The sequence below is a fragment of the Malus domestica genome, chromosome 13 (assembly GCF_042453785.1).
Source record: "Malus domestica chromosome 13, GDT2T_hap1".
In the NCBI taxonomy this organism is placed as follows: domain Eukaryota; kingdom Viridiplantae; phylum Streptophyta; class Magnoliopsida; order Rosales; family Rosaceae; genus Malus; species Malus domestica.
Window position 1 is genome coordinate 43,696,676 of NC_091673.1, and position 27,008 is coordinate 43,723,683.

At 42.2% G+C, this 27,008-nt stretch overlaps 1 protein-coding gene across 1 annotated transcript; it reads left to right on the forward strand.

Moving 5' to 3' along the window:
• The first annotated feature begins 4,498 nt into the window (after positions 1-4,498).
• Positions 4,499-7,038, forward strand: LOC139190364 (uncharacterized). The gene is made up of 3 exons (XM_070810495.1): positions 4,499-6,268; positions 6,352-6,449; positions 6,625-7,038. The coding sequence occupies exon 1, from the start codon at positions 4,901-4,903 to the stop codon at positions 5,573-5,575; it is 675 nt and encodes a 224-aa protein (XP_070666596.1). The 5' UTR covers positions 4,499-4,900; the 3' UTR covers positions 5,576-6,268; positions 6,352-6,449; positions 6,625-7,038.
• Positions 7,039-27,008: the final 19,970 nt, after the last annotated feature.

The following is a 27,008-nucleotide window of genomic DNA, read 5'->3' on the forward strand; positions in this document are numbered from 1 at the left end:
AATCCAATGACTAGGAACCTTTTGGACACAATGGTTATGTGAAGAAGGTCTCTGTAGTCTAACATCATTAGATTACTTCTTCAATCGATCCATTGTCCATGGATACACTATTTAGGACATATATCGTTTATTGAGATAGTCCTAATTCGTGTCTTTGCCATTTGATGTATAAGATTCATCCATACATCGATTCATTTGTCCTGAAAGGTTTCTTCCAAAGATTGACTTTCAGGGCATATTTCCAACAATCTCCCACTTGCACTAAAGTCAATCACTAGTGTATCTTATACATCTTGTTGAGAGAGCTTATGCTCGTAGGTTAACTTGATTATGTATTAATCTCTTTTATTATTTAAAAGGGATTTTCTTATCAAATGTTTCCAAAACATTTGATGATGTCTCTTTATTGTGTTCGAATACTTTGATGAGACCTTGATTCCATGGCTTGAGCTATCGCCCCATTACGTCGTAGTACCTTACTGACAACCTTATGGTTTGGATTCAATCATTGGTTCTAAAAGAACCCCTTCCATTCAAAACACCTTTTTGAAGCAGTTTCTAAAACTATATATCGACATATATTTCGTTTGTATACTTTATACAAACTTTGCTCCATTCTTGAGACCATTGTAGTACAATACTAACAATTCATTTATATGATTATTACTTCATCCATTATGAAGTTCCATTTGTTAAAATGGTTTATTTTCACTTTGGTTAACAACCTAAGTGAATGCACGCTTCCAGAGTCCCACTCTGATGTTTCTTTCTTTAAAGGCAATAATACTCTTTCAGTTGCTTTGGTTCTGATCCTGGGATATAGTAATATCTTATAGTGACAACCCTTGTGGTTTTTCACTTTCGGATATCTACTTCACAAGTCAATACATGTGTCCCTTTTGTGATTTTATGACACATTCATTATAAGGGCTATGAAAGTGATTTCCTATCACATAGGAAAATGCTTTCTTAAATCTACAACATTTGAGATTTAATATCCATATAACATTATTGAGATAGCCTTGCTATATCAATAAGTCCAATTTCAAGTCTATACTTCAAAATTGATCGTGTCATGTTTTGTCATTTCTCGAGCAACATCTATGTTTTATCAAGTCTATCTAATAGACTTTATTTACATCTTGTTGCTCAAATGATGACATCACTCCCACTGCCCTTGTTGTAACTTAGCATTCATTCAAAAATAACAATTATATTTTCTTGATTTGAATGCACATTGCTCCCACTAACTTAAATGAATTACACACAAAAGAATTCCTTCACAAGTAATTCCATGAAATGTATGACTTACTTCATTAAGTCTATTCATTTAAATTATATGGTGTCATACACCATACTTCAAGTTTTAGTCATACTAAGACCTTTAATGTAGTCATATAAGAATTATCCAAGTCTTTAGTGGAAGCATGGCTCCTACTAAGGATATAGAAACTCAACCATTCCTTCTAGGTGGTTGATATAATTCTTTATCAAAACTTCATAGAGCAATATTGTTACATGAGATGTTGAATTTGGTTTGTCTTGTTTAAACCATATGTTGTGACTCATTTTGAAACTTATTCCCTTTTGTTTCATCAACTTGTCCACATGCTTGGTTATTTAGCTTGTTCTCATAAAAGAGAATTATGGACAACTCCCAACATATAACCATTTTATGCTAGGTTGACGAAACCAACATTAAAAGACTATTCTTTAGAATGTCACACAACATAGAATTTTAACGTTTGAAGAGCTTGAGTCTTCTAACAATTAAAATTGCAAACTCTTAATAATAGTCAAATACTATTATTCTTTAGACAACTATAAACCAATCATATTCAAGTTTATATCCATTTTCACACCTCCCACTATTTCTCATGACTTTAATGAGAAATCACTTCATACATTCAAAATGTATAAAAGTGGAGTATATTGGAAGAAGACATTGTGTAGTAGCTTTAAAGCATTTAAAGCTTATTTGTTTCAATCTTCACTAAGTTAATGTCTTGTTATTAAGTGACTAAAGTCTTTAAACATTTTATAGATTTAGACACTTCTTTCTTGGTTTAATCACTAAGACAATTAACATTTTAGAACCTTTTAAAGAATGCCCAATTAGTTGTTCAAAACTACTAATTGAATCAAGAGTGATCTTGATCATTGTGTTTCAAGTGATGACCATATAAGAAACGTTTTTCTTATTACTTATATCATTATAATGTGTTGATGCACAAAATCAGCGAAGACTTTGGTACAACAGAAAATGTCAGGTTTTGTGACCTTCGCTTGGTTGCTTCGGTCACTAGTGAGGATAAGTACGTAAATAAATAGAGACAGAGAAGCAAACACAGGATGTACGTGGTTCACCCAGATTGGCTACGTCCACGGAGTAGAGGAGTTCTTATTAGTAGTGAAGGGCTTACACAAGTACAAAGGATCAAGCTCTCAATTTAGTGAGTTCTTGTAAATGATTTAACACAAATGGCATTAGGCAATATTGTGGGGGAATGACCCCTATTTATAGAAAAACTTGTAGCTTTGTCACATTGACATGTGTCATGTTATGATTGGTTCTTGATGTTGACACGTGCTGCGCTCTGATTGGCTTCTAATCTTGACACGTGTCGAGTAGTGATTGGCCTCCTGGTCGGAGGGGAACTCTTCTGGGTCCTTGACAGTATAGCGTTGGCCGGTGCTCGGTAGTTTCGGGATTGGTCAAGTATGGTACAAACAGTGCTCCCCTAAGTTCCCGAGTGAGGGAAACTCCTCGGTTAGGGACTTGCAAGATCCAATCCCTTGAGTAATCACGAAACTTCTAAGTACCGAAGTGTGGTCTGATTTTCATCTGCCCTTCTCTGGAAGTACCTTTCCTCCATCCGGGAATGGTGTATTTAGCTGATGTTGACGCACAAGGTAATGTATCAATTTCACTTGAAGCTTAGTTGTAGTTTCGGGCTTAGTCAAGTGTGATACAAACCCTATAGTAGGAGTCCCCCAAGTCGCCGAGCTAGGAGATCTGCCGATAGAGGTGACAGACAAGGTAAGCAGTCAAACTTCCAAGTAAGCAACCCAGGATCAGAGGTTTGACTTCGGCTTCCGGTTGATTGTTCTCCTTCTCCTTGTCTCTCATTCAACTGCCAGGATAAGGAGAAGCAAATGGATAAGAGATGATATGAGATACTTTTGCTTTTGAAGAAGTAACTTTCCACAGGCTTATTCTTGAACTGTGCTGGAGGGTTTTCTGGTGCCCTTCAGAGTATAAGGCCGATTCAAAAATTTGAGGGTCAAAACAAGTCCATCAAATCTAGAGTACGTTCGACCTTGATGATATGGGATACTTTTGCTGTTGACGGAATAATGAATGTGGTATGGAAAGGTGTCGTGTTGTAGTGATCTGTTTCAGCTCACCGTTGAACCTTCTGCTTCAATCTTTTGCATGGCAGAAGTGGTGTGCAACCTTTGCATTTAAATGGTCCTTCAGAACATTCCTTCATAGTGACTCATCCACGCTTGGCAGCTTCAGTGTAAAGAGCCAATATCTGATCAACTGTCATGAGGTATTTGCCGGTGGAATTCGTGACCTTGACAGCAGTTGAGGATGAGTACTCGAGAGCAATGCTAAGTAAGCAACCAGGCAAAGGCTCCAGGCAGTCAGTTCCAAATTGGAGGTTTGATTTCAGGTTCCGACTGACTGCTCTCTTTCTCCTTGTCCTGCAGGTGTGGACAAGGACAAAGACAAAGACAGGGAGAAAGCATGATATGGGATACTCTTGCTTTCGACCCTGATGATATGAGATACTCTTGTTCTTGGTGTGGCTTATTTGCTGAGGTATTATCGGGGGGAAATAAAGCTGAGTATTTCGAGAGGTTATGTTGAGGGTGTCTTTTCGAATGCGAGAAAGGGTTGAGCATTTTTGCAGGTTTGCCTGTCCGTTGAGGAGGGAGGTCAATATATATAGGGATTTCCCAATAACAAGTAGTAATGCTATTCCTTTACCCTTCTTGGTCACAGCAATGTAGTGGGAGCTGCCAGCTTCACGTGTTTTAATTTTGTCAGAGCACTTTGAAAAAGTGGTATGTGGTATCTGGAAAGCTGATATTACGTGTGAAGATTACAGACAAGCTTTATCTAAGGAAATCTGGCTCTCGAAGTTCTGCCTCTTCGGTTTTCGAACAAGCAATCCCGTCGAGGATCTGACTCTCGAGATTCGGAAAGCGGTGCTGCTCCGGTTTTTGAGAAAGTAATTATGTTGAGAGTCTTTTCTCGAATGTGAGTAAAGGTTGGACGTTCTTGCCAACCTGTCTTGCCGCAAAACACGGAGGTCGACACACATAGGGACTTTCCAGTTGTCAAACAGTGGTGCTGTTCCTTTACCCTTATGGGTAATAGTAGGGTAGCTGGAACTTCGAAATTCTCGTGCCTAAACTTTGTCAGAGATCTTTGACAAAGTTATATGTGGTACCCGAGGAGTTGATGGTGCATATGGAAAGCGGTGATTGAACAGTAAGATTCACGTGCTTTCTACTTCACCAGAAATCTTCGACAGATTGCCCGTAATTTCCGCAAAGCTGATTGTGCATGTGACAGGTGCTGACGAGGCTGCAAAAGCAGGTGCTTCTTCGATTTCTGAGATCGGCCCTCGTGGTCTCTGAGCAGCCCAGCTTTTGAGAAAACAAACGCCTCTTCGATTTCTGAGATCGGCCCTCGTGGTCTCTAAGCAGCCCAGCTTTTGAGAAAGCAAACGCCTCTTCGATTTCTGAAGCTCCGTCGAGTGCAGATTTTTATAGAGGCTGGCATTAAGTTCCACAGCACACTTGAATCTCTACCAGTAGAAGCTCATTTCTTGCACTTCTAAGATCTTGATTTGTCTGACCTCTTCCTTCTTCAACACATTTGAAAATGTCTGGACCCTCTGACCGTCGTTTTGACTTGAACCTTGGAGAAGAGACAGCCACGCCTTCTCCAGACAACATATGGCGCCCATCCTTCATATCCCCTACTGGTCCTCTTACCGTTGGGGATTCTGTGATGAAGAATGATATGACCGCTGCAGTGGTAGCCAGGAACCTTCTCACTCCCAAAGATAACAGACTACTTTCCAAACGGTCTGATGAGTTGGCTGTTAAGGACTCTCTGGCTCTTAGTGTTCAGTGTGCAGGTTCTGTGTCTAATATGGCCCAACGCCTATTTGCTAGAACCCGCCAAGTTGAATCATTGGCTGCTGAAGTGATGAGTCTCAAACAAGAGATTAGAGGGCTCAAGCATGAGAATAAGCAGTTGCACCGACTCGCCCATGACTATGCTACAAACATGAAGAGGAAGCTTGACCAGATGAAGGAATCTGATGGTAAGGTTTTACTTGATCATCAGCGGTTTGTGGGTTTGTTCCAAAGGCATTTATTGCCTTCGTCCTCTGGGGCTGTACCTGGTAATGAAGCTTCAAATGATGAACCTCCAATGCCTCATCCTTCTGGGGTTTTGTCAAGTACTGAGGCTCCGGATAACCACCCTCCGGTGCTTTCTCTTTCTGGAGCTCTACCGACTGCTGAGACTTCCCCTAAGCAACCTTTGTGAAGGCTCCCTTTTGTTTGTTTATTTTGACTCATGTATATGTACATATTTGTGGCTTATCGAAAATATTAATAAATAAGCTTTGCTTCATTTCAACATATTGTGTTAAATACACCAAAGCATTCTTCATAAAGTTCTTTGAATTTTTGCTTTTGTTGAAACCTGTATTGTTGAAGCTTTGTGAGTGAAGCATGTAGTTTGAGGTAGTGTTCCCTTAATTTCCCGAGTGAGGAAAACTTCTCGGTTGGAGACTTGAAAAATCCAAGCCACTGAGTAGTCACGAACTTTTGAGTACCAAGGCGTAGTAGCATATGGTGGGAGTCCCCCAAGTCTCTAGTCGAGGGAGTTGACGAATGAGGTGTCTTGCTATAGGGAGATACACACACATACTGCTATGATAGAGGGTGTAACCGTTGGTGCATTACAATCATAATGGAAGCATCACAATGATGGAAGCATCACAATGATGGAAGCATCATAATGATGAAAACACCATAATGATGAAACATCATAATGATGTTTCTTTGGTGGAATTGTTTTTCATTTCCCCTAACACCCTGAATTGGTTTTCAATATAAGACCATCATATGTAGCTCGAATCACAAAGTTGTCTTCATGAAAGTTGTTCTTTAATTCCTTAACTACAACATATCCAAATTTGAGAGCCATCAGATCAGTACAACTCCAGAAATCCAGGTATGATGAGTGACTGTTTATCATTTGTCTGTCAACCCGTCAGATTTGTTGTGAGCTTTGAAACTCTATTTTCTCTTGCTCAGATCAGCATGCTTTCTTCATTGAAGTTGTTCCTCAGCTTGTGAACTACAACATATCCAAATTTGAGATCCCTCGGAGCAGTATAACTCAAGAAATTCAGGTATGATGAATGACTGGTTATTATTTTTCTGTCAACCCGTCAGATTTGTTGTGAGCTTCGAAACTCCATTTTCGATTGTTCAGATCAGCATGCTTTCTTCATTGAAGTTGTTCCTCATCGTCTCCTTCATAACATATCAAAAATTTAGAATGAACTAATGGTTAAATATTTCCAGATCTTCGAAACATCACAGCAACTTCGAAATCTGCAAGAATCCGACTGTCATGCTTGGAGCTTCAACACTTTAATTTCCGTGGCTCAAACAGAAATGGTTCCTTCTTGAAAGTTGTTCATCTGCTCAAGAACTAGAGGGTGTCCAAAATTCAGCTCCATTGGAGAAAAGCAGCAGCTGCAAAAATTTGATAGAGAAAAGGAGGCGAAGCTTTGTTGGATTTCTAGGCTGGGGAAGATTCCAGTTTTTGTAGCAACTTCAGTACTGGTGAATTGCTTGTATTTTTGTCCACAACTAAATTTTGGACTTTGAATTATTATTTGATCTATCATAATATGTTTGGGAACATATATAAGTGAAAAAATAAGAAGGAAAATTTTGGGCCCTTGTGGGTGTAAAACAAAAAATGTTTATGTTTACCCAAGTGTTTTTGTACAAGTTCAAGGGCATCTTGGGTTTTGTGAACAAAATTTGTTTATTTGGAGCAAGGTTTTGTGTTGAAGCTTTCTAGGTGAAGCTTTGATGGTGAAGCTTTGATGGTGAAAGTATGTAGAGGGAGCTTTCTAGGTGAAGCTTTTTTAGGTGAAGCTGTGTAGGTGAAGCTTTTTTAAGTGAAGCTTTTTTAAGTGAAGCTTTTCGGGTGAAGTTTTTTGGGTGAAGCTTTGTGGGTGAAGCTTTTTAGGTGAAGCTTTGTGGGTGAAGCTTTTGTGGGTGAAGCTTTTTAGGTGAAGCTTTGTGGGTGAAGCTTTTGTAGGTGAAGCTTTGATGGTGAAGCTTTGTGGGTGAAGCTTTTTAGGTGAAGCTTTGTGGGTGAAGCTTTTGTAGGTGAAGCTTTGATGGTGAAGCTTTCTTAGGTGAAGCTGTGTAGGTGAAGCTTTTTTAAGTGAAGCTTTTCGGGTGAAGTTTTTTGGGTGAAGCTTTGTGGGTGAAGCTTTTTAGGTGAAGCTTTGTGGGTGAAGCTTTTGTAGGTGAAGCTTTGATGGTGAAGCTTTGTGGGTGAAGCTTTTTAGGTGAAGCTTTGTGGGTGAAGCTTTTGTAGGTTAAGCTTTGATGGTGAAGCTTTGTAGATGAAGCTGTTTTTTTTTTTTTTTTTTTTTGGCGCTTGACACGGTCTTCATTTGCTTGTTTTGTAGTGACTGTGGAAGACGGATTGCTTTCTGATTGAGAAGGGTTCCGGCATCGCTTTGCACCATCTTCATGTGGGTAATATAGGAATTTCCTTATGTGTTGATCATGCATGTAGTGATAGAATTTGTTTCTTCTTATTGTAGATGTCAGAGCCTGGAAGTTCTAGTGATGAGGGCTCTTCTAGCTTTAGCTCTAAGTCTGAGTCTGCAATGTCGGAGTCTTCAGGGTCTTTGTTAGAGTCCTGTACTAGAGAAACATTGGATGATCTTCCCAACCGTCGAACTTTAGCTATTGCTAGTTCTTCCTCCATGGCGTTGGGTGAGGGGGTTGTTTTTGATGCCATACCCATAGTTCGCTCTGAGTTCACAGCAGACCATCTAAAGAATAACTTGTTAAATAATGAGAAGCAGGTTGAGGCGCTAAGGCAGTCATGTAATATCCCTCGTAGTGTAGGGATACGCTTGGTACATGATGAAGAATGGCCTTCTGAGCCTCCCCAGGGTCATGTTATGTTCTACACCCAGATATTACTGACTTTAGGGGTGAGACTACCTTTACATCCGTGGTTGCAAAAGATGTTATCTTTGATCGGATATGCACCTGGGCAACTCAATCCTGGTTTCTGGGATACTTTGATTGGATTTTATATCATTTGGATGGAGTGTGGGTTGTGTGAGCCTTCCTTCCATCAGTGGCGTTACTGTTACAAGATGCGCCCAGCAAAATCATGCACTGGTTATGCCGAGTGTGCATGTCGGAGTGAGAGAGAGCGTATTGTGTATGGTAAGAAAAAGGCATACTACACATGGAAAAACCGTTGGTGCTTTCTGTATAATGATTGGGAGTATGATAAGGGTGTCACGCCTGAGCGACGTGTGCTTACTCACTTCCAGACTGTAGGTTGTAACGTATCAACCGTTCGTACTATTTGCTATTTGTTGTGGTCTTTTCTTGCTTCTAACACTTTGTTTCATGTAGTGACGCGGGGCACCATCCAACTGTTTGGGCAGGAGCTATCTGACATAGAGAAGGTGTTGAGGGTGCCCAAAGAGGATAGACACTTAAGCAAGCTACGACCCTTATTTCGTCGGTACGGTTTCCAACCCTTAGTTTCCGAGAGCCAGGGACGGTCGAGTAAGTTGTATCCTTCATGTAAACTTAGCTCAATTCCTTACTTTATTTGGAAAGTTGTATTTCTTATTTTGATTTTCCTTATGCAGTGGAGAAGGTAAGCAAGAAAACAGGGACTAGCACCCATAAAAGGAGAGCACCAGTGTTAGTTCCTTCGGAAGACATCCTACCGCATAAGAAAATTCATAAGTTCCGAGGGGAACCATCCGTTAGACCTAAGTCCCAAGATGGGGTCCTTAAGGGGCCTGCCTTTAGGAAGACTGAAGTCGAGGCCGTTGAAAATGCTGCTGCCGTAGTTGTAGGAGAAGGGAGCCGACTGTTGCCTCATCCTCTTACTATGGAGCACACTGTCCAGGAAAATGATCCCGGTTCCCGCCATGAGGGGAAAGGCAAGGAAAGAGCTGGCAGTGTCCCGTGGAAGGACTTGAGGGTTGCCACGCGGCCAAAGGATTTTGGGGATTTTGGCAGGGCGTCGATTCGCCTTTGATGAGCTCGGAGAGCCCTTAGCTAAGGATGAATCGGATTGCGACCGGATGTTGAAGCTGTCTTCATATGTGAGTGTTACTTTGTCATTTCCTTACTTTTTCCTCTTTATTATCATTATTTAGGTAGTGATGATCGTCTTGCCATGCAGGTCATGGCCGAGTATCACGACAGACTGCAAGAGGTTGAGCGGTACAAGGCAAAACTGAAGGAGAATAAGCAGCTTGTGGACGAGGCCCGAAGGAATAAGGGACTTTTGACTCAGGCTCTCCAACTGAAGGACGAAACCATGGAGAGCTTGAAAAGGCGAAATGGTGAGAACTTAAGGCTTAAGAAATTGTTTGAGGTAACTAAAAAACAGTTGGAGGTGGCTACCTTGGAGGTATCCAAGGTTAGGGGAGAATTGGATGGTGCCTTAGTTGAGATTTCTGAACTGGAGAAGAGCATTCCAACTGAAAGGGAGGCTGCTGTGCAAGAATACTTAAGTTCTTCGACCTTTCATCTTGCTATTAAACCCCACTGTGCTCAAGAAGCTCGCTTTGAAAAAAGGAAATGGATGGCCGTCCTTGATCGTTATGATGATGGGAGCATTCTTCGAAAATACCACGAAGATATAGATGAGCATCATCGAAAGGGCGAGACATTTATCCTTGCTGTTGATCCTAGCAGCGAAGATGAGTCTGATAATGAAGGTAGTGCTGATGCACAGACTCAGCATGGTGAAGAGGGTCTTGGGGATGCAGAGGATGATGGTAGGACGCGGAGTGATACTGCCAGGGGTTCGGCTTCAGATGAGAATGAATAGCAGTGTCTTTACTATCTGCATGTATTCTGGATGTAGTAGTCTGATGTGTGTATAACATGTGCCCATGTTATAAGCTTGAGAGTTTTGGATTTTAGGTGTTTATGAGTGTTTGCACTATTATTAATGCATGTTTGGCTATGTATGAATAGATCTATTGTTTGGATATAAGCCCTTGTTTGGTTGTTCCTTTCTTTGTATAGTCTTGTCGACACATACTTAGATTTTGTTTCGTGTTGGATATATCTGCTTTGAGGTTTCAACACTTGAGTGTTCCATTGCTAGGAATGTAAAAGAGTGAGGGCTGAGTTGGCTAAATTACCTCTTTATTGAATTCATTGCCAAATGGCCTTCATTACATAGGATGCCGAACGGCTATAGCTCAACACTTGTACATCGTGAGTCTATTTGTAGTAGTACTTCAAGTGATCAGCGTTCCATGGATGGCCAAGGGTCTTGCCATCGGAGCTTCTAAGTGTGTAAGAGCCAGGGCGACTGATGCCAATGACTTCATACGGTCCATCCCAGTTTGGACTAAGTGTGCCTTCACTCGGGACTCTGTCGCAGAGTAATCTTTTCTTTAAGACCCAGTCTCCTATTTTGAAAGAACGAGGCTTGACCCTAGAGTCATAATAGTTGGAGATGCGCTGCTTGTAGGCGACATTCCTCAAGTGAGCTTGGTTTCTGTGTTCCTCGACTAAATCCAAGTTGAGGGTGAGTTGCTTGTCATTTTCACTTTGAATGTAGTTCTGGACTCGGAATGTTGCTTGCTCGAGCTCAACAGGGACAACCGCCTCTGTGCCAAAGGCAAGTGAGAATGGAGTTTCTCCTGTTGAAGTCCGATATGAAGTGCGATATGACCAAAGAACTTGGGGTACAAATTCTGGCCAACAACCTTTAGCTTTGTCCAAGCTGGTTTTCAAAGTGCGCTTGATTATTTTGTTGATGGCCTCAACTTATCCATTAGACTGGGGATGAGCTGGAGAGGCAAAGCATAAGTTGATGTTGAACTTAGAGCAGAACAACCTGAACTTCTTGTTGTCAAACTGTCGCCCATTGTCAGTGACTATCGCATTGGGAATGCCGAATCTACAAAGGATGTTCTTCCACACGAAGTCTTCTATCTTTGCCTCAGTAATGGTTGCCAAGGGTTCTACTTCGGCCCACTTTGTGAAGTAGTCCACTGCAACGACTGCGTAACAGACTTTGCCCTTCCCTGCCGGCATTGGGCCGATCAAATCAAGTCCCCACTGGGCGAAGGGCCAAGGGCTGATCATAGGAGTAAGAGGCTCTGGAGGGGAATGAGGAATAGTTGCATATCGTTGACATTTGTCACATGAGCGGGATACTTTGATGGCATCCTGGTGGAGTGTTGGCCAGTAATATCCTTGGCGAAAAGTCTTGTGTGCTAGGGACCGAGATCCAGCATGATCTCCACAGACTCCCTCATGTATTTCCCGAAGGACGATTTCCGCCTCGGCAGGCGTAAGACACCTTAAGTATGGCAGGCTAAAACCTCGCTTATAGAGTTGATCATTGATGATCAGGTAGCGGGTAGACTTGTATCGAATTTGCTTAGCCTGGACTTTATCATTTGGGAGGGTGCCATGAGCAAGGAAATTATAGATCGGGGTGATCCAACTATCCCCATGTTGTAAGTTGCATACTTCTGCGGCCATGGTGCTTGGTGTTGTCAACAGTTCGACATGAATTTTTCTTCCAATCTTGTCTTCCACAGCTGAGGCGAGGCGAGCCAGGGCGTCTGCATGACTGTTTGCCGCTCGAGGAACTTGGGTGATCTGGTAGTGGAAGTGCTTGAGCAAAAGTTGTGTTTGCGCAAGATATGCTGCCATGGAGCTGTCCTTAGCATCAAAGTTGTTGGTAACCTGGTTGACCACTAATTGGGAGTCACTGAAAATATCAATTTGTTTAACCCCGAGGTGTTTGGCCAAACGTAATCCTGCTAGAAGGGCTTCATACTCGGCCTCATTGTTTGATGCCTTGAATTTGAAACGAAGAGCATACTCCATTGCTACTTTGTCGGGCGTAGTCAAGACTAGTCCCGCTCCACAGCCCTGTTGGTTGGATGAGCCATCAACATACAGACTCCATGCTGAGGTCGTTGATTCTACTTTCTGAGCTTCCGATGGTAATGAAGCTACTGCTTCAGGTGTAGAAGCAATGTCAACAGGATATGTGAAGTCGGCGATGAAATCTGCTACTGCTTGGCCTTTTTCGGCTGGTTTTGGTTGGTAGGAGATGTCAAACTCACCCAATGCTATCGCCCATTTGATCATTCGTCCAGACGTGTCAGGACTCTGGAGTATCTGTCGAAGAGGGTGATTGGTAAGCACGATGATGGCGTGTGCTTGGAAATAAGGGCGAAGTTTCCGAGCAGACATGACCAATGCTAGAGCTAATTTCTCAATGTTGGAGTATCGTGTCTCCGCATCTTGTAGGGCCTTGCTAGCATAGTAGACGGGCCGTTCGACACCACTGTCCATTCGAATAAGAACAGAACTGACTGCTGAAGCCGAAACCGATAGATAGATGATGAGAGTGTCACCAACTTCTGGTTTGGAGAGCAGAGGGGCTTTACTCATGTACTCTTTGAGGTTCCTGAATGCCTTGGCACATTCCTCCGTCCATGTAATGTACTTCTTATTTCCCTTGAGTGCTTTGAAGAAAGGAGCACATCTGTCCGTGGCCTTAGAGATGAATCTGGTTAAGGCTGCCACCTTGCCAGTAAGGCTTTGGATGTCTTTTGAAGTTATTGGCTCTTTCATGTCGAGGATTGCTTTGATCTTTTCAGGGTTAGCTTCAATGCCTCGTTGGCTAATCATGAAGCCTAAGAATTTGCCAGAGCCCACGCCGAAGGCACATTTGTTGGGGTTCAACCTCATTCGATACCTCTTTAGAATGGTGAAAGTTTCAGATAGGTCGGTGATGTGTTGGTCAGCATGTTTGCTTTTGACTAGCATATCATCAACGTAAACTTCCATGTTCTTCCCAATTTGTTCGGCGAACATTGAATTGACCAGTCTCTGATAAGTTGCTCCTGCATTCTTTAGGCCGAAAGGCATGACTTTATAGCAATATAGTCCCCTGTCAGTAGTGAAGGCCGTGTGTTCTTGGTCTGAGGGGTTCATGAGGATTTGGTTGTATCCTGAATAAGCGTCCATAAAGCTCAAGAGCTCACACCCTGCCGTAGAGTCTATAAGCCTGTCAATAAGAGGAAGAGGGAAACTATCTTTCGGACACCCTTTGTTTAGGTCGGTGTAGTCAACACACATCCTCCACAAGACCTTTTGAAGCGAAAGACTTTCTTTGGTCGGATTTTTCCTAACAAGGACCACATTTGCTACCCATGTTGGGTAATTGACTTCGCGGACAAAGCCTATGTCTTTGAGTTTTTCAACTTCTGCTTTCATTGCCTCGTATCGTTCAGCGTCATAAGATCTTCGCTTCTGTCTCACCGGCTTGATCTTGGGGTCAATACTCAAACGATGACAGATGACATCGGGAGAGATGCCTGGCATGTCCTCGTATGACCAGGCGAAGACTTCAGTGTTCTCTTTCAAAAAAGATATCAATGCTAACCGAAGGGGTGGTGACAATGTGGTGCCAATATTCACCATGCGGTCTGGATGATCTCTTGAGATAGGTACCTTCTCCAACTCTTCAGCAGGTTGGGCTTGCCGGGTGAAAGAGTCATCTCGAGGATCATCGGGTTGATTGTTGCTATCAGGAAAATCCAAGGTCGCTTCATCTAGGCTGGTCTTTGTGACTTGGTCATGTACAGACAGGGTTTCCTTAGGTCCGGGCAAGTGTTGTTGCTTAACTGAAGTGTTGTAACATGATCGTGCACTAAGCTGATCTCCTCTGATGTAGCCGTTGCCATGGGGGGTTGGAAATTTCATCAACAGCATATGCGTGGATACCATAGCCTTGAGATCATTGATGCCTGTGCGCCCAAAGATGACATTGTATGCTGTTGGGCAGTCAACCACTAGGAAGTTAGTGGTAATGGTAGCCGTGTAAGGGCCTGTACCAATAGTAAAGGGTAAATGTATGCTCCCTAAGGGTTGCACGATATCACCGGAGAAGCTTATCAGAGGAGAAATCGAGCGATCGAGCAAGTGTTCAGCTACACTGAGTGCCCTGAAAGCTTCGGCAAACATGATATTGACCGAAGCCCCTGTGTCTACGAGGATTCGTCGAACATCAAAGTTGGCTATGTGAGCCTCCACGATCAATGGGTCGTTATGAGGGTAGATGATGCCTCTTTCTTCCTCAGGGTAGAAACATATCGGATCCCAGTTAGGTTTTTGATACTTCCCTCCCCTGATGTCTTCCACGTGAAACACTTGGTGACCAGGCCTCAGACTTCGTTCACTGTTTTTCATGGCCCTATTGGAAGATTCAGATATGGGTGTGCCGCCGCTTATGGAATATATGACATTCACCTGGCGTTGGTTACGGTTATCCCTTTGAGGGTGAAGAAGGAATTGATCAATTTTTCCTTCTCGTGCCAAAGCTTCAATACGATCACGGAGGATGATACATTTCTCGCTAGCATGGCCGTTATGCTCATGGTAGCAACAAAACGTGCCCGCGTTATTCGGGGGCGTGTAATCTGGGTGCCTCGGCTTTGGCTTTGGTATCAGGTGAGCTATGCTGGGGTAAATGACCGCGCATGTGGCATTCAAGGGCGTGTATGTCTCATACCTTGGGGTAGGGGGTATCTTGACGCGGGTTTGACCCACTGCATTGACTGCCTGGGGGCGAGCGTTATTGTGGCGATACCCTTGGTTATCGGGATAGTGTCCCTTACTCTTTTTACTGAAAGGAGAGTGGTGAGGATGGAAATCCTTCCTCTTGCCTTGAAATTGATATGTCTGTTGATTCGGTGAAGCATTATGCAAGGCATGGGGAGGTGCCACTGCTGTTTGGGAAGTCGAGGTCTTCTCATTTAGGTGAGTCTGGCTTCCACCTCCCACTTGTTGATAAAGGATGGTTGTAGGGGGTTTCTCCTGATATGTCTTTGCCTCGGCGGAGGCATGGTTATAAGCCTGCGCCATCACCTCAGAGTAAGTCTTCCAAGTATTGGCATTGATCATGTATTTAAAGAAACAATCACGTAGGCCTGCCGTGAAGGCTTTGAGGGCAGTCTTGTCGTCTGCCTCGGCACACCGGGAGTATTCATGGCTGAAGCGGCCAGCATACATACGTAATGACTCGTCTGGCTTCTGGCGGATAGTGTACAAGTCATCTGCAGAGTGCAAGCGATCGGTTTGGAAAATGTGTTGGGAAACAAATAGTTTCCTCAATTCCTCAAATGAGTCTACCGTCTCAGGTGTAAGACGACAATACCAATTTAGAGCTCCGCCAGAGAGGGTGGAGGGGAAGAGAAGACATCGCTCTTCGTCGGTGTGCATCCGGTATGCCATGGTGGACTCAAAGAGGTTAAGGTGCTCAATCGGGTCCTCTTTCCCAGTATAAAGTTGCAAGCCAAGCTTCTGCTTTGTCTTTGCTTGAAGGGGGGTGTTGAGGATCCTCCTTGTAAGAGGGCCAGGCCTGGGTTGGTTCCAGTCAGGTATTTCAGCCTGACGTTCAGCCTTCAACTTGTTTACTTCCTCAAGAAGTTGTAGGACAAGGGGGTCCTGAGTGGAGTTATGTGTCACTGGAGCTTTCTTTCGTAAATCTCCATCTCCTCTTGGAATTAGGAAGGTTTGATTAAGGGCATGTGATTTTTCCCTGGACTCGCTGTACTGGCTTCCAGGGTATGTCTGTCGGAACACCTCTGAGTCCCCTGTACCCTCATGTCTCTCTAGGACTTGTTGCCCATTCCCCAAATTGGTGGCCGGCTTGGGCCGTGGCAGGGGACCGAGTCTCTCAGAAATCATTGGGTCATTAATCTTTGAGCTTATATGGATGGAATTCTCTCGACGTTGCTTCAGGAAATCCCGACAATCGCGAAAGACGGCTTTCGATCCTTCTGCCCCTTCAGCAAAGAGGTGTCTCCCTCCACTTCTCATGGTTCGGGTCGAAGCAACTGGGTTAAGAGAAGCCTCATGTTGATTATCAAGTCGAGGGGTAATCTGTTCCCTATCAGGGATATCTATGTCGAATGCATGTGACCCTCCATGTTGGAGGGCACCCAGTTGATGGTTGACTTCCACGGGGGCAACAAGCTCTCGTGTTTGAGCTTGCCTAGCTTCGTGGAGTGTCTCGAAGAGCTTCTCATATTGCTCCTGGAGGACCTCATTCCTCATTGCTATCTTGTTGTTCTGAGCTTCCAACTCATCGACTTTAGCTTGAAGAAGAACTCGTTTTCCTTCCTTCTTTCGTTGTTTCGCACTATGTGCAAGGGGGGTGTCATTCTGTGTGCTGTGGCTTCCTTCGCTTCCCATGTTGGAGAGGGATGCCTGGTCAAAAGAAAGTGTACGAATGATAGAAACCAGCTTGACACAGCTGAAGAGAGTAGGAATAAGTGTCGGTTCCCACAGACGGCGCCAAATGTTGATGCACAAAATCAGCGAAGACTTTGGTACAACAGAAAATGTCAGGTTTTGTGACCTTCGCTTGGTTGCTTCGGTCACTAGTGAGGATAAGTACGTAAATAAATAGAGACAGAGAAGCAAACACAGGATGTACGTGGTTCACCCAGATTGGCTACGTCCACGGAGTAGAGGAGTTCTTATTAGTAGTGAAGGGCTTACACAAGTACAAAGGATCAAGCTCTCAATTTAGTGAGTTCTTGTAAATGATTTAACACAAATGGCATTAGGCAATATTGTGGGGGAATGACCCCTATTTATAGAAAAACTTGTAGCTTTGTCACATTGACATGTGTCATGTTATGATTGGTTCTTGATGTTGACACGTGCTGCGCTCTGATTGGCTTCTAATCTTGACACGTGTCGAGTAGTGATTGGCCTCCTGGTCGGAGGGGAACTCTTCTGGGTCCTTGACAGTATAGCGTTGGCCGGTGCTCGGTAGTTTCGGGATTGGTCAAGTATGGTACAAACATAATGTAATCTTCCTTTTCTTCAAGAAAGGATACTCTAGACTTTTGTCAATTCATATAGAACTCATAGGTAGACAAATGGAACAAAATCTAAAGATTCATTGTATCCTTTTATGTCCTACATGTGAGATCTATCCATAATTGATAAATCTAAAGTTTGGTTATCACATTACAATAAGTGATATAACTCTTGTATCTCATCTAGGATACAACAAGACAATTTTCAATTCATAATACTACTTTAAGGAAATAGTATATTAAAAAGGCATTCTTCACATTACATTAATATGATATTTCAAACATTCATAATGTTTAATACAAAAATATTAGCTCTATACATTTAGAGACTAATATAAATACCTTTATACATTTAGGCACTAATAGTGGTCTTCCATCATATGAAGCCACATAATAAGTTCTTAACAAAATAAGAAAATTTAAAGACAATCTTTAATGCCTAACAAACTTCCTAAGTAGTAAGCAAAAAACATAGTGGCCGAACCCTTCACCACATTTTCCTTGCTTGTTCATCTTCTACATGGCTTCTCCACCTATATACAATTATACAAGTGATTAGCTCTTTATATCAAATATAAATATTTAGAAGATCTAACATTTATAATTGAAGATAAGAACATAAACCATACCTTGTGGCTTGTCCTTAAGACTTGCAAGGTATAACCTGCAATTCCTCCTCCAATGCCCCTCTTTTCCACAGTGGTGGCAAGTACCTTTGGGCTCCTTTGCCTTCTTTTTCCTCACTCCTCCTTTTGGCTTAGGAGTGGGTGACTTCTTCTTCTTCCCTTTGCCTTTGCCTTGCGGCATGGCCTTGGAAGAGGATGGCTTGTTGTAGGCTACTGCAGCAGTCCCTACAACGTTCTCTTTCTTCATAGTCTTCTCGGCAGTTACTAACATATTTAGTAACTCAAAGAGAGAACTATCCATCTTATTCATATTGTAGTTCATTACGAACTGCGCAAATGAATCAGAAAGAGAAGCCAATACGAAGTCTTGGGCCAATTCCCCGTCAAGTGGAGTACCAAGGTTCTCCAATTGGTCAATGAATCCTATCATCTTCAGTACATGTTGGTGTACTGGAGCCCCTTTGACCATCTTGGTCTTTACAAGCTCACAGACAGTGCTAAAGCGACGGTTGCGCGTCCCTTCACCATATAACTCCGTAAGATGGAGTATTATGGAAAATGCACTGTCCATGCCCTCGTGCTGTCTCTGTAGCTCCTCATTCATGGAAGCCAACAAATAGCACTTGGCTTGTATATCATCCTCAACGTGCTTGTCATACTTAGCACGTTCATCCTCAGTAGCCTCAGGGCTAAGAGGTATGTGAGGTGGAGCCTTGTCTAGTACGTAAACAATCTTCTCCAATGTTAGGAGAATCTTGACATTACGGTACCATGATGGGAAATTGTGCCCCTCTAGGCAATGTTTGTCGAGTATTTTCGCGAGTGTGCTTCCAACCATATCTAAATACATAAACAAATAAAATAATTAGATTGATTGTTGATTTAAGTCAAACGATTCGGGTCTTTAAACCGAATGACACCACCCACCATTGATGCGAAATATATAAGCACACAAATTAAACCCTCTTTTTATCAATTGTAGTAAAGTATGTAAGTAGGGATCGTTCTAGGCCGGGGATTAGGAGGGATTGCTAAATCACTTGGAAACTGACTTGAAAACGTAAAAACAAAGTTTAAAACACTAACTAGACTCAAAGAATGCAAAACTATACTTTAAAACACTAAAACAAACCAAAAGACTCAAAACACTAGACTTAGAGAATCAGGTTAGGCTAGGGAGAATGCACGGCAAAGAGTGTATGTGGTGTGCAATGGTCCAAGGGTGAAAATGAAGTGATGATGCAAAGTGTGAAGGGTAAAATGGAGTGGTCTTGTAGTTAGGGGGCATGAATGATTGTGTACATTGCATAGAGATGGAAAGGGAGGTGAAAATGTGTCAATAAATGGGTCAAAGGTGCAGCAACATGTGGTACACAAGGCATGGGATTCCAAATGTGAATGATGGAGCATCAATTGGTGCATGTTATAGTTGTGAAAGTTGTATAAAATTTTGTGGGTGAAGGGAACAAGAGGTATCAAGAAATTAAATGTAATAATTAAATGAATTGAAGCATGAAATCAGAATTTATGTAGGGGACAAGAGTGATCAAGCATGGCATGGGAATCCAAAGGGAATTCTATGTTGTTTTGCATGGCAATGAAGGCAAGTTGGGGTGACAAATTTTTGGGCTGAGTTCTTCATCTTTTGGACCATAATTCTTCACATTCTTGGCCTCTTTAGTTCTCAAATTCGTCCATCCACTTTGGCCCAAATATGTGACATGCATTCCAAGCTCCATTTTGCTCCAAAATGCTCCAAAATGCATCTTCTTGCCTACTTTGTCCATAAAATCTGAAAACACACGAAAATGACTTTAAACATTAAAATAACTAAGGAAACACGACATAAATGCACAAGAACAAGCCAACTAAGTCGCATAAATATGCTCCTATCAAATTCCCCCACACTTAGCTTTTGCTAGTCCTCGAGCAAAACAAAGAGATAAAACGAAACAAAGTAAAAAAAAACACAACCTAAACCTTCCAACATTTGCCTCAGGGATTTCCAATGCACATGACATGTTAAAAATTATTATCCCCACAGATTTGAGTCATCTTCACACTTAAGCATGTACTTAATCATAGTCACCACTTACTTGTTCACAATTAATCGATTAAAATAATGTTTTTGATGTAGTAACATGCCTTAGAGAAATCACTCAATTCCTTACAAAATATGCACTCAATTTTCACTCAGATTTTCTAACTACACACCCTATACTAGTTATATGTGAGAAGATTGATGTAGATATGAAAACGAACGCTCACATATATGTATCACAAAGAAAGCAATTTCTAGAGTTAATAAGCATGTTTAGATATGATCTCATGAATGGAATGCTACTACTTAGATGCGAGAACCAGTGACACCATATGCTCATATCAATTTCAAACTCCACATATTGAAACGCATGACACTCAAGATGAAGTTAAGGGTTGTAACGGGGCTTGGGGTGATGGCTAACAAATGAAGGATAAGGATAACAATCGTTCTTAAAGCAATAGCAAGTAAAGTAATGAAATTGAAACTTAGAATTCACTTAGATTGCATAAATCAGCTTGTAGACACGAAGGGAAAATTCAAGCAATATTTAGGGCCGAATTCTATGTTTTGGACCCTTTCTTCAACAAGCAGCACTTTAAAACTCTTTTTCACATATTTTTCAACTCCTTTTTTTTTTTTTCTCAACTCTTCTTTTCTTTTCAACAAGCATAATAACTCACACTTCCCCCACACTTGTTTTCTGCCATACATTAATCAAAAGAAATTCAATTTGAATCATGCTTTACTATGCTTCAAGAATAAGGGTATGGATGGTCCTAAACTAGGCTAGGTAAGGATAATGTGGTTTAACAAAGAATGTAGGCTATCAAGGCTCAATGGGGTTAACTTAAACATATAACGATATGGGATACATGGCAGTTTGGCTTTGGTGGTGGTAACTACACAACTTCATCTTGAATATGTTTTATGCAAATCAATAGCATGCTTTGAATGAAATAGGCATGAGTTCTAGCATTTGGAACTAAATGATGAAACGCCTTCTAAGTAATAACCAAGCAAAGAATAATGAGATCATGCAACGACTTTAGAAAACAAGAATGCACAGATTTTAACTCTCCAAATAAATGTTTAAGCTCAAGTCTCACAAGGTTGTAGCGTTAGTTTGAGTTCTTTCCTTCAAGCATGTTACAAAAACTAATTTTTTCTTTTATGATTACATGTGATTTCATAAGTTATAACCACAACCACGCATAAATAAAGAGTAAATCAAACTTTCATCCATGTTTATAACTCTCTTTAACAGTCATGCAATTACAAACCGAATCCTCATCATTGTGTTGGAAGGTACCCTAAGACACAAATAAGCGCACAAAAACAACTCTTTTTTGGATTTTCAAAAACAATTTTTCAAATTTTTATGAATTTTCGGATTTTTATGTCAAAACACACTGAAACACTCCAAAACAACTTAAAAATACTTAAAACAACAAGGAACAACACTAGAAGTAATGGGTGATAAATTTCTACGAATTTCATGCAAAACATTGGTTACCCCCCCCACACTTAAATCAAACATTGTCCTCAATGTTTCAAGCATATACTCACACCAAAAACAAGCAAATAACAAACGACAAATAAACATGACAAATATGGCAAAGTAAAAACCAGACAGAGTAGAGTTTAAGAACGCAAATCTGGTTTTGGAGATAGTTGATCTTGTTGACTTTCCACAGCTTTGATCTTGAACTGGATTGGAATTGTACAGCGAAGCTTTGCTCTTTGGTGATGTTGCAGTTCCTTATTTGTTCTCCAAGCAGATGTGGCAGCTTCTTTAGTTCTTCATCTCAGACTCCTTGTGCTGGGTTGATTGTGCAAGCTGCATTCTTCTCTGCTTGTTTCTTCTGCACGACGGGCGGGCACGAGGTAAAGGTGTTGGTCTGTTTCTTTCTTCAATCTTTCCAAGTGCCCACCTCTTGCTTTCTTTCTCCTTGTCCCTAGTTGAGGATGAATCAGCACGTTGTCTCCACATGCTTCGAGGTATCATCTTCACTTCCCTTATACGTGAGAGACGAAGCGGAAGCATAAGATGATGAGTAATCGAGAGCAGGTGCTGGCTGGAGAAAGGACATGGAGAAAGCATGATATGAGATACTCGTGCTCTCAACCTTTATGATATGAAATACTTGTGCTCTGGATGGGTTGTTTGCAGGGGTACCCCAGGGGATGAAAAATACAGAGTGACTTGAGAGGGTTTGTTGGAAAGCCATTTCAGAGAGGATGAAGGGTTAAGTGAGGCTGAAAGTTGGGTGAAACTGCTTCACTTTGAAGTTCAGCATTTATAGAATTTTCTTAATGGCTAGGAAGGCATTGTTCCATTACTCGTGTCGGCAAGCCTGGGATAATTTAACAATAGTTTTCACGCGCATTCCGCTTCTCCAAAAATTTTTGACAGATTGCGCGTGATTTACGCAACGCAGATGTGCAAATTGACAGATGCTGACACGTCTCGATAAAGCAGAGGCCTCTTTAATATCTAGAATTTACGCTTCGAGTTCTGAGCTTCGTTGAGGGCAGAGATTGCATGTGACAAGTGCTGACGAGGCTGAGAGAGACATATGGTTGGAATCGGTGCTTCGACAGACTGCCCGTAATTTTCGCAAAGCTGAGTTGCGTGTGATGGGTGCTGACGAGGCTGAGACAGTTGACACTCTTCGGTATCTGGAATTGGTGGTTTGTGAGCAAGCCCAACTTTTGAGAAAGCTAGCGCCTCTTCGATCTCCGAATGGCTTCTTCGATTTCTGAGCTCACCTCTTCGATCTCTGAAATCCCATCGCGTGCTGATTTTTATAGAGGTATGCAGGACGTTCAAAGCACTCTTGAATTTCTGCCTGTAAAAACTCCCGTTTTGCACTTCTACGATCTTGACTTGTCCGATCTCCTCTTTCTTTAACACCTCTGAAAATGTCTGGCCCTTCCGACCGTCGTTTTGACTTGATCCTTGGTGAAGGAGCAGCCCCTCCTTCTCCAGACAACATATGGCGCCCGTCCCTCATATCCCCTACTGGTCCTCTGACCGTTGGGGATTCGGTGATGAAAAATGACATGACCGCTGCAGTGGTGGCCCGGAACCTTGTCACCCCCAGAGATAACAGACTGCTCGCTAGACGGTCTGATGAATTGGCGGTTAAGGAGTCTCTGGCTCTTAGCGTTCAGTGTGCGGGTTCTGTGTCCAACATGGCCCAACGCCTATTTGCTCAAACCCGTCACGTTGAATCGTTGGCGGCTGAAATACAGAGTCTCAAAGAGGAGATTAGAGGACTCAAGCATGAAAATAAACAATTGCACAAGCTTGCACACAATTATGCCACAAACATGAAGAGGAAAATTGACCAGCTGCAGGAAACTGATGGTCAGATTTTACTTGATCACTGGAGGTTTGTGGGTTTGTTCCAACAACATCTGCCTTCGTCTTCTGGGGCGGCACCGCGTAGTGAAGCTTCAACTGATCAACCTCCGATACCTCCTCCTTCCGTGGCCCCACCGACTGCTGAGACTCCGCCGACTACTGCAACTCCGCCGACTACTGCGACCTCTCCCAAGCAGCCTTTGTGAAGGCTCCCTCTTGTATTATGCTATGTTTCTTTATTTCCCAGTTTGCTGTTCATTTCCACGAAGTTTAATGTTAAAATCCTTTGCATATTTGTTAATGTTTCAAAATAGAAAGTCAAAACCAAAAATAATTAAACAAGTAATAAAATTGACAATCAAGCAGAATAAATGGGTTGCCTCCCTTAAAGCGCTTGCTTTAACGTCTTCCAGCCGGACGATGAACACCTTGATCAACCTTCATAGGAACCCACGGCATAGTGGGTTGTCTCCTCCACATCTTGTTCTACAAAGCTCTCGTACATTGCATCCTTGAACGGAAATGGATAGTGATGTTTGTTGATGGGTGTGTTGTGTTGCCTAAGGTTCACGTTCCTGTGCCCACCGTCGGGGATCTGCTTGGGTATCTGCACCAAAGAAGGGAACCACCTATCAACTTTAATGGGAATTAGATTTGGATTAGGTGGCTTACCTATGTGATGTGATGAAGTGGTAGCAATGTGAACATTCTTCCCCATGGTGCTTTCGGCCAATTTGAGCACTGTGAGGGCAGTGGTCGTATGGTCCTTGTACTCCACTCCAATTCCCTCGTCTTGCATGGTTGTTGATGCATCCTTTGTGCTTGGTGATGAACGGTCCAGTCCTATCTTTTCAATTTTATCAATGGCATAACAAGAATGAACAACATTAGGAGTCTCAATGGATTCAGAAATTTTAAAACTAATCATGTCACCACCAAATGCCATAATGACTAATCCTTTGGCCACATCAATCTTCGTTTGAGCCGTATTCATTAATGGCCTTCCAAGGAGGATGGGCAATGAAGGGGCATGGTCCGATTCATCCATTTCGAGGACATAGAAATCCGCCGGGAAGATTAAATGATCAACCTGCACTAAAACGTCTTCCAAAACTCTCTTTGGATAAGCGTTAGATCTATCGGCCAATTGTATGATTACACCATCATTTTTCAATGCTCCTAAGTTCATAGATGCATAAATGGAATATGGCATAACATTTATAGAAGCACCTAAATCAAGCATGGCAGATTTGAAACGGGTATTACCAATGACACACGGAATTGTAAAACTCCCCGGATCTTTGCATTTGGGGGGTAGTTTATGTTGCAAGATGGCGGAGACATTCTCACTTACATGTACCACCTCTTTCTCCCGGACACGTTTCTTTGTTGTACAAAGCTTCTTTAAACACTTGGCATACTTCGGGATTTGCTTTATGGCATCAAGGAGGGGAATGTTGACATGCACCTTTCTAAATGTCTCTAGAACATCTTTTTCCTCCTCTTCGTTCTTTGATTGCAAAAATCTGCTAGGAAAGGGGACATTCAAAGGAAAAACATTAGTCGGAATTGAATTTAACACATTCTTACCCTTATTGGATAAATTGGACAGATTTGGAGCCATGGGGGCTTGCGGCATAGGTGTGTCCACCTTTGCCGTGGGTGGGCATGCTTCCTCCTCCTCAAATTGAAGTTTTTCATCCTCTTTGTGACTTGTTTTTGATGAAAAACCTGCCCCAATCTCTTTTCCACTTCTCAAGAGTATGGCATTTGCACTTTCAAAGCCTCCCTTCGGGTTTGGAATGGTAGAACTAGGAAGCCTTCCTTGGTCTCTAATCTGCCCAACAACGTCGGCAATCTGCCCCATTTGTTCCTCTAGTTGGTCCACTCTTTTGTTTTGATTTTCCTGCCCATTAGTCAAAGTGGTTAGTAACTTAACAAGTGTATCATTATCCAAAGCATTACCTGAATTATTTGGGGCAGATTGTGGTTGGACTTGAGGGGGTGCGTATGGTTTGTTGTAGAAGCCCGGGGGTTGTTGCCTAAAGCCTCCTTGTGGTTGGGCTTGTTGTGGCTCTCTCCATTTGAAGTTTGGATGGTCTCTCCACCCCGGATTATACGTGTTGGAATATGGATCATGTCTTGGCTGATTTTGGCTTTGAAACCCAATGGCATTAGCGCTCTCCCATCCACCATTCTCAATGAGTTGAGGACACTTTTCAGATGCATGTCATTGGATAGAACATACGCCACACACCATAGGTCCTTGAATCTTCATTCACTCGGCCATCTGTGAAACAAGAGAAGTAAGATTAGCTAACTGAGATTGAATATTGGAAGTGGAACTTACCTCATGCACTTGTTACCTCGAGCGTTCAATGCTCGATTAGCAATCAAGATTTTTGCAGCCATGGGCGTTTTGTCTACCAATGCTCCACCTGCCGAGGCATCAAGCATTTGACGTTCTAGTGGTAGGAGCCCTTCGTAGAAGTATTGCAAAAGCAATTCCTCCTTCATCTGATGCTGTGGACAAGAAGCAACAAGTGATTTAAATCGTTCATAATATGTAGGAAAAGACTCACCTTTATCTTGTTGAATTCCACTTATTTTTTTACGAAGAAGAATGATGCGAGAAGTTGGGAAAAACTTCTCCAGAAACGCCCTCTTCATACTCTCCCAAGATGTAACTGTACCGGGAGCCAACTCGTATAACCAATCCTTGGCTTTGTCCATTAAAGAGAATGGAAAAGCCTTCATCTTTAAAATACTTCCGTCAACGGTAACCGGAGTCATACTTGAGCACACCACTTCAAATTCTTTCAAATGTTTGTTCGGATCCTCCATGGACAGCCCATGGAACTTTGGAATGTGGTGGAGAAAACTTGACTTTAACTCGAACTCTTCGGTTTTACCTTGAGCAGCCATGGGATATTGGATACACAATGGTGCGGCATTATCCAAACCCGAGGCGGCAAGCTCCTTGAGCGTACGGTTGTCCATGGCTATACCTTGCTCTTCTCCACCCACTTGTGCCGTGGCCTTCTCTTCAACCTCAACTTCTTGCTCTTCTAATTCAGGCTCGGGACTAGGAGGATTAGACTCTTGCAATTTCTTTTTCCTTCTCAAAGTCCTCTCAAAATCACTGTCAAAGTCGGAGATATGCTCACGAACAGGTTGTGAGCTACGGGTCATAAACTAGTACCTAAAAACAAAGAAAACAAAACAAATCAGCAACTTAAACAGAAACTTAAACAAAATACAATAATTCGAAAGAAAACAATCCAAGAGATTAGCAAAGTTGCTAATCCCCGGCAACGGTGCCAAAAATTTGATGCGAAATATATAAGCACACAAATTAAACCCTCTTTTTATCAATTGTAGTAAAGTATGTAAGTAGGGATCGTTCTAGGCCGGGGATTAGGAGGGATTGCTAAATCACTTGGAAACTGACTTGAAAACGTAAAAACAAAGTTTAAAACACTAACTAGACTCAAAGAATGCAAAACTATACTTTAAAACACTAAAACAAACCAAAAGACTCAAAACAGCCCCTAAACTCTCAAAACTACCTTAAACACACAATCTGGGCAGTTTTGGGACTCTAACACAAACTTGGACGAATTTTGGTTTTCTAATGAACTAAAACACTTAAAAACATAATCTAAGACAAGTTCTAATTAATATTACTCAAAGAAATAAGATGGGGTTGATTTTGGACGAAAATAATTAAATTAAGACAAGAACAAAGTAAACAAATT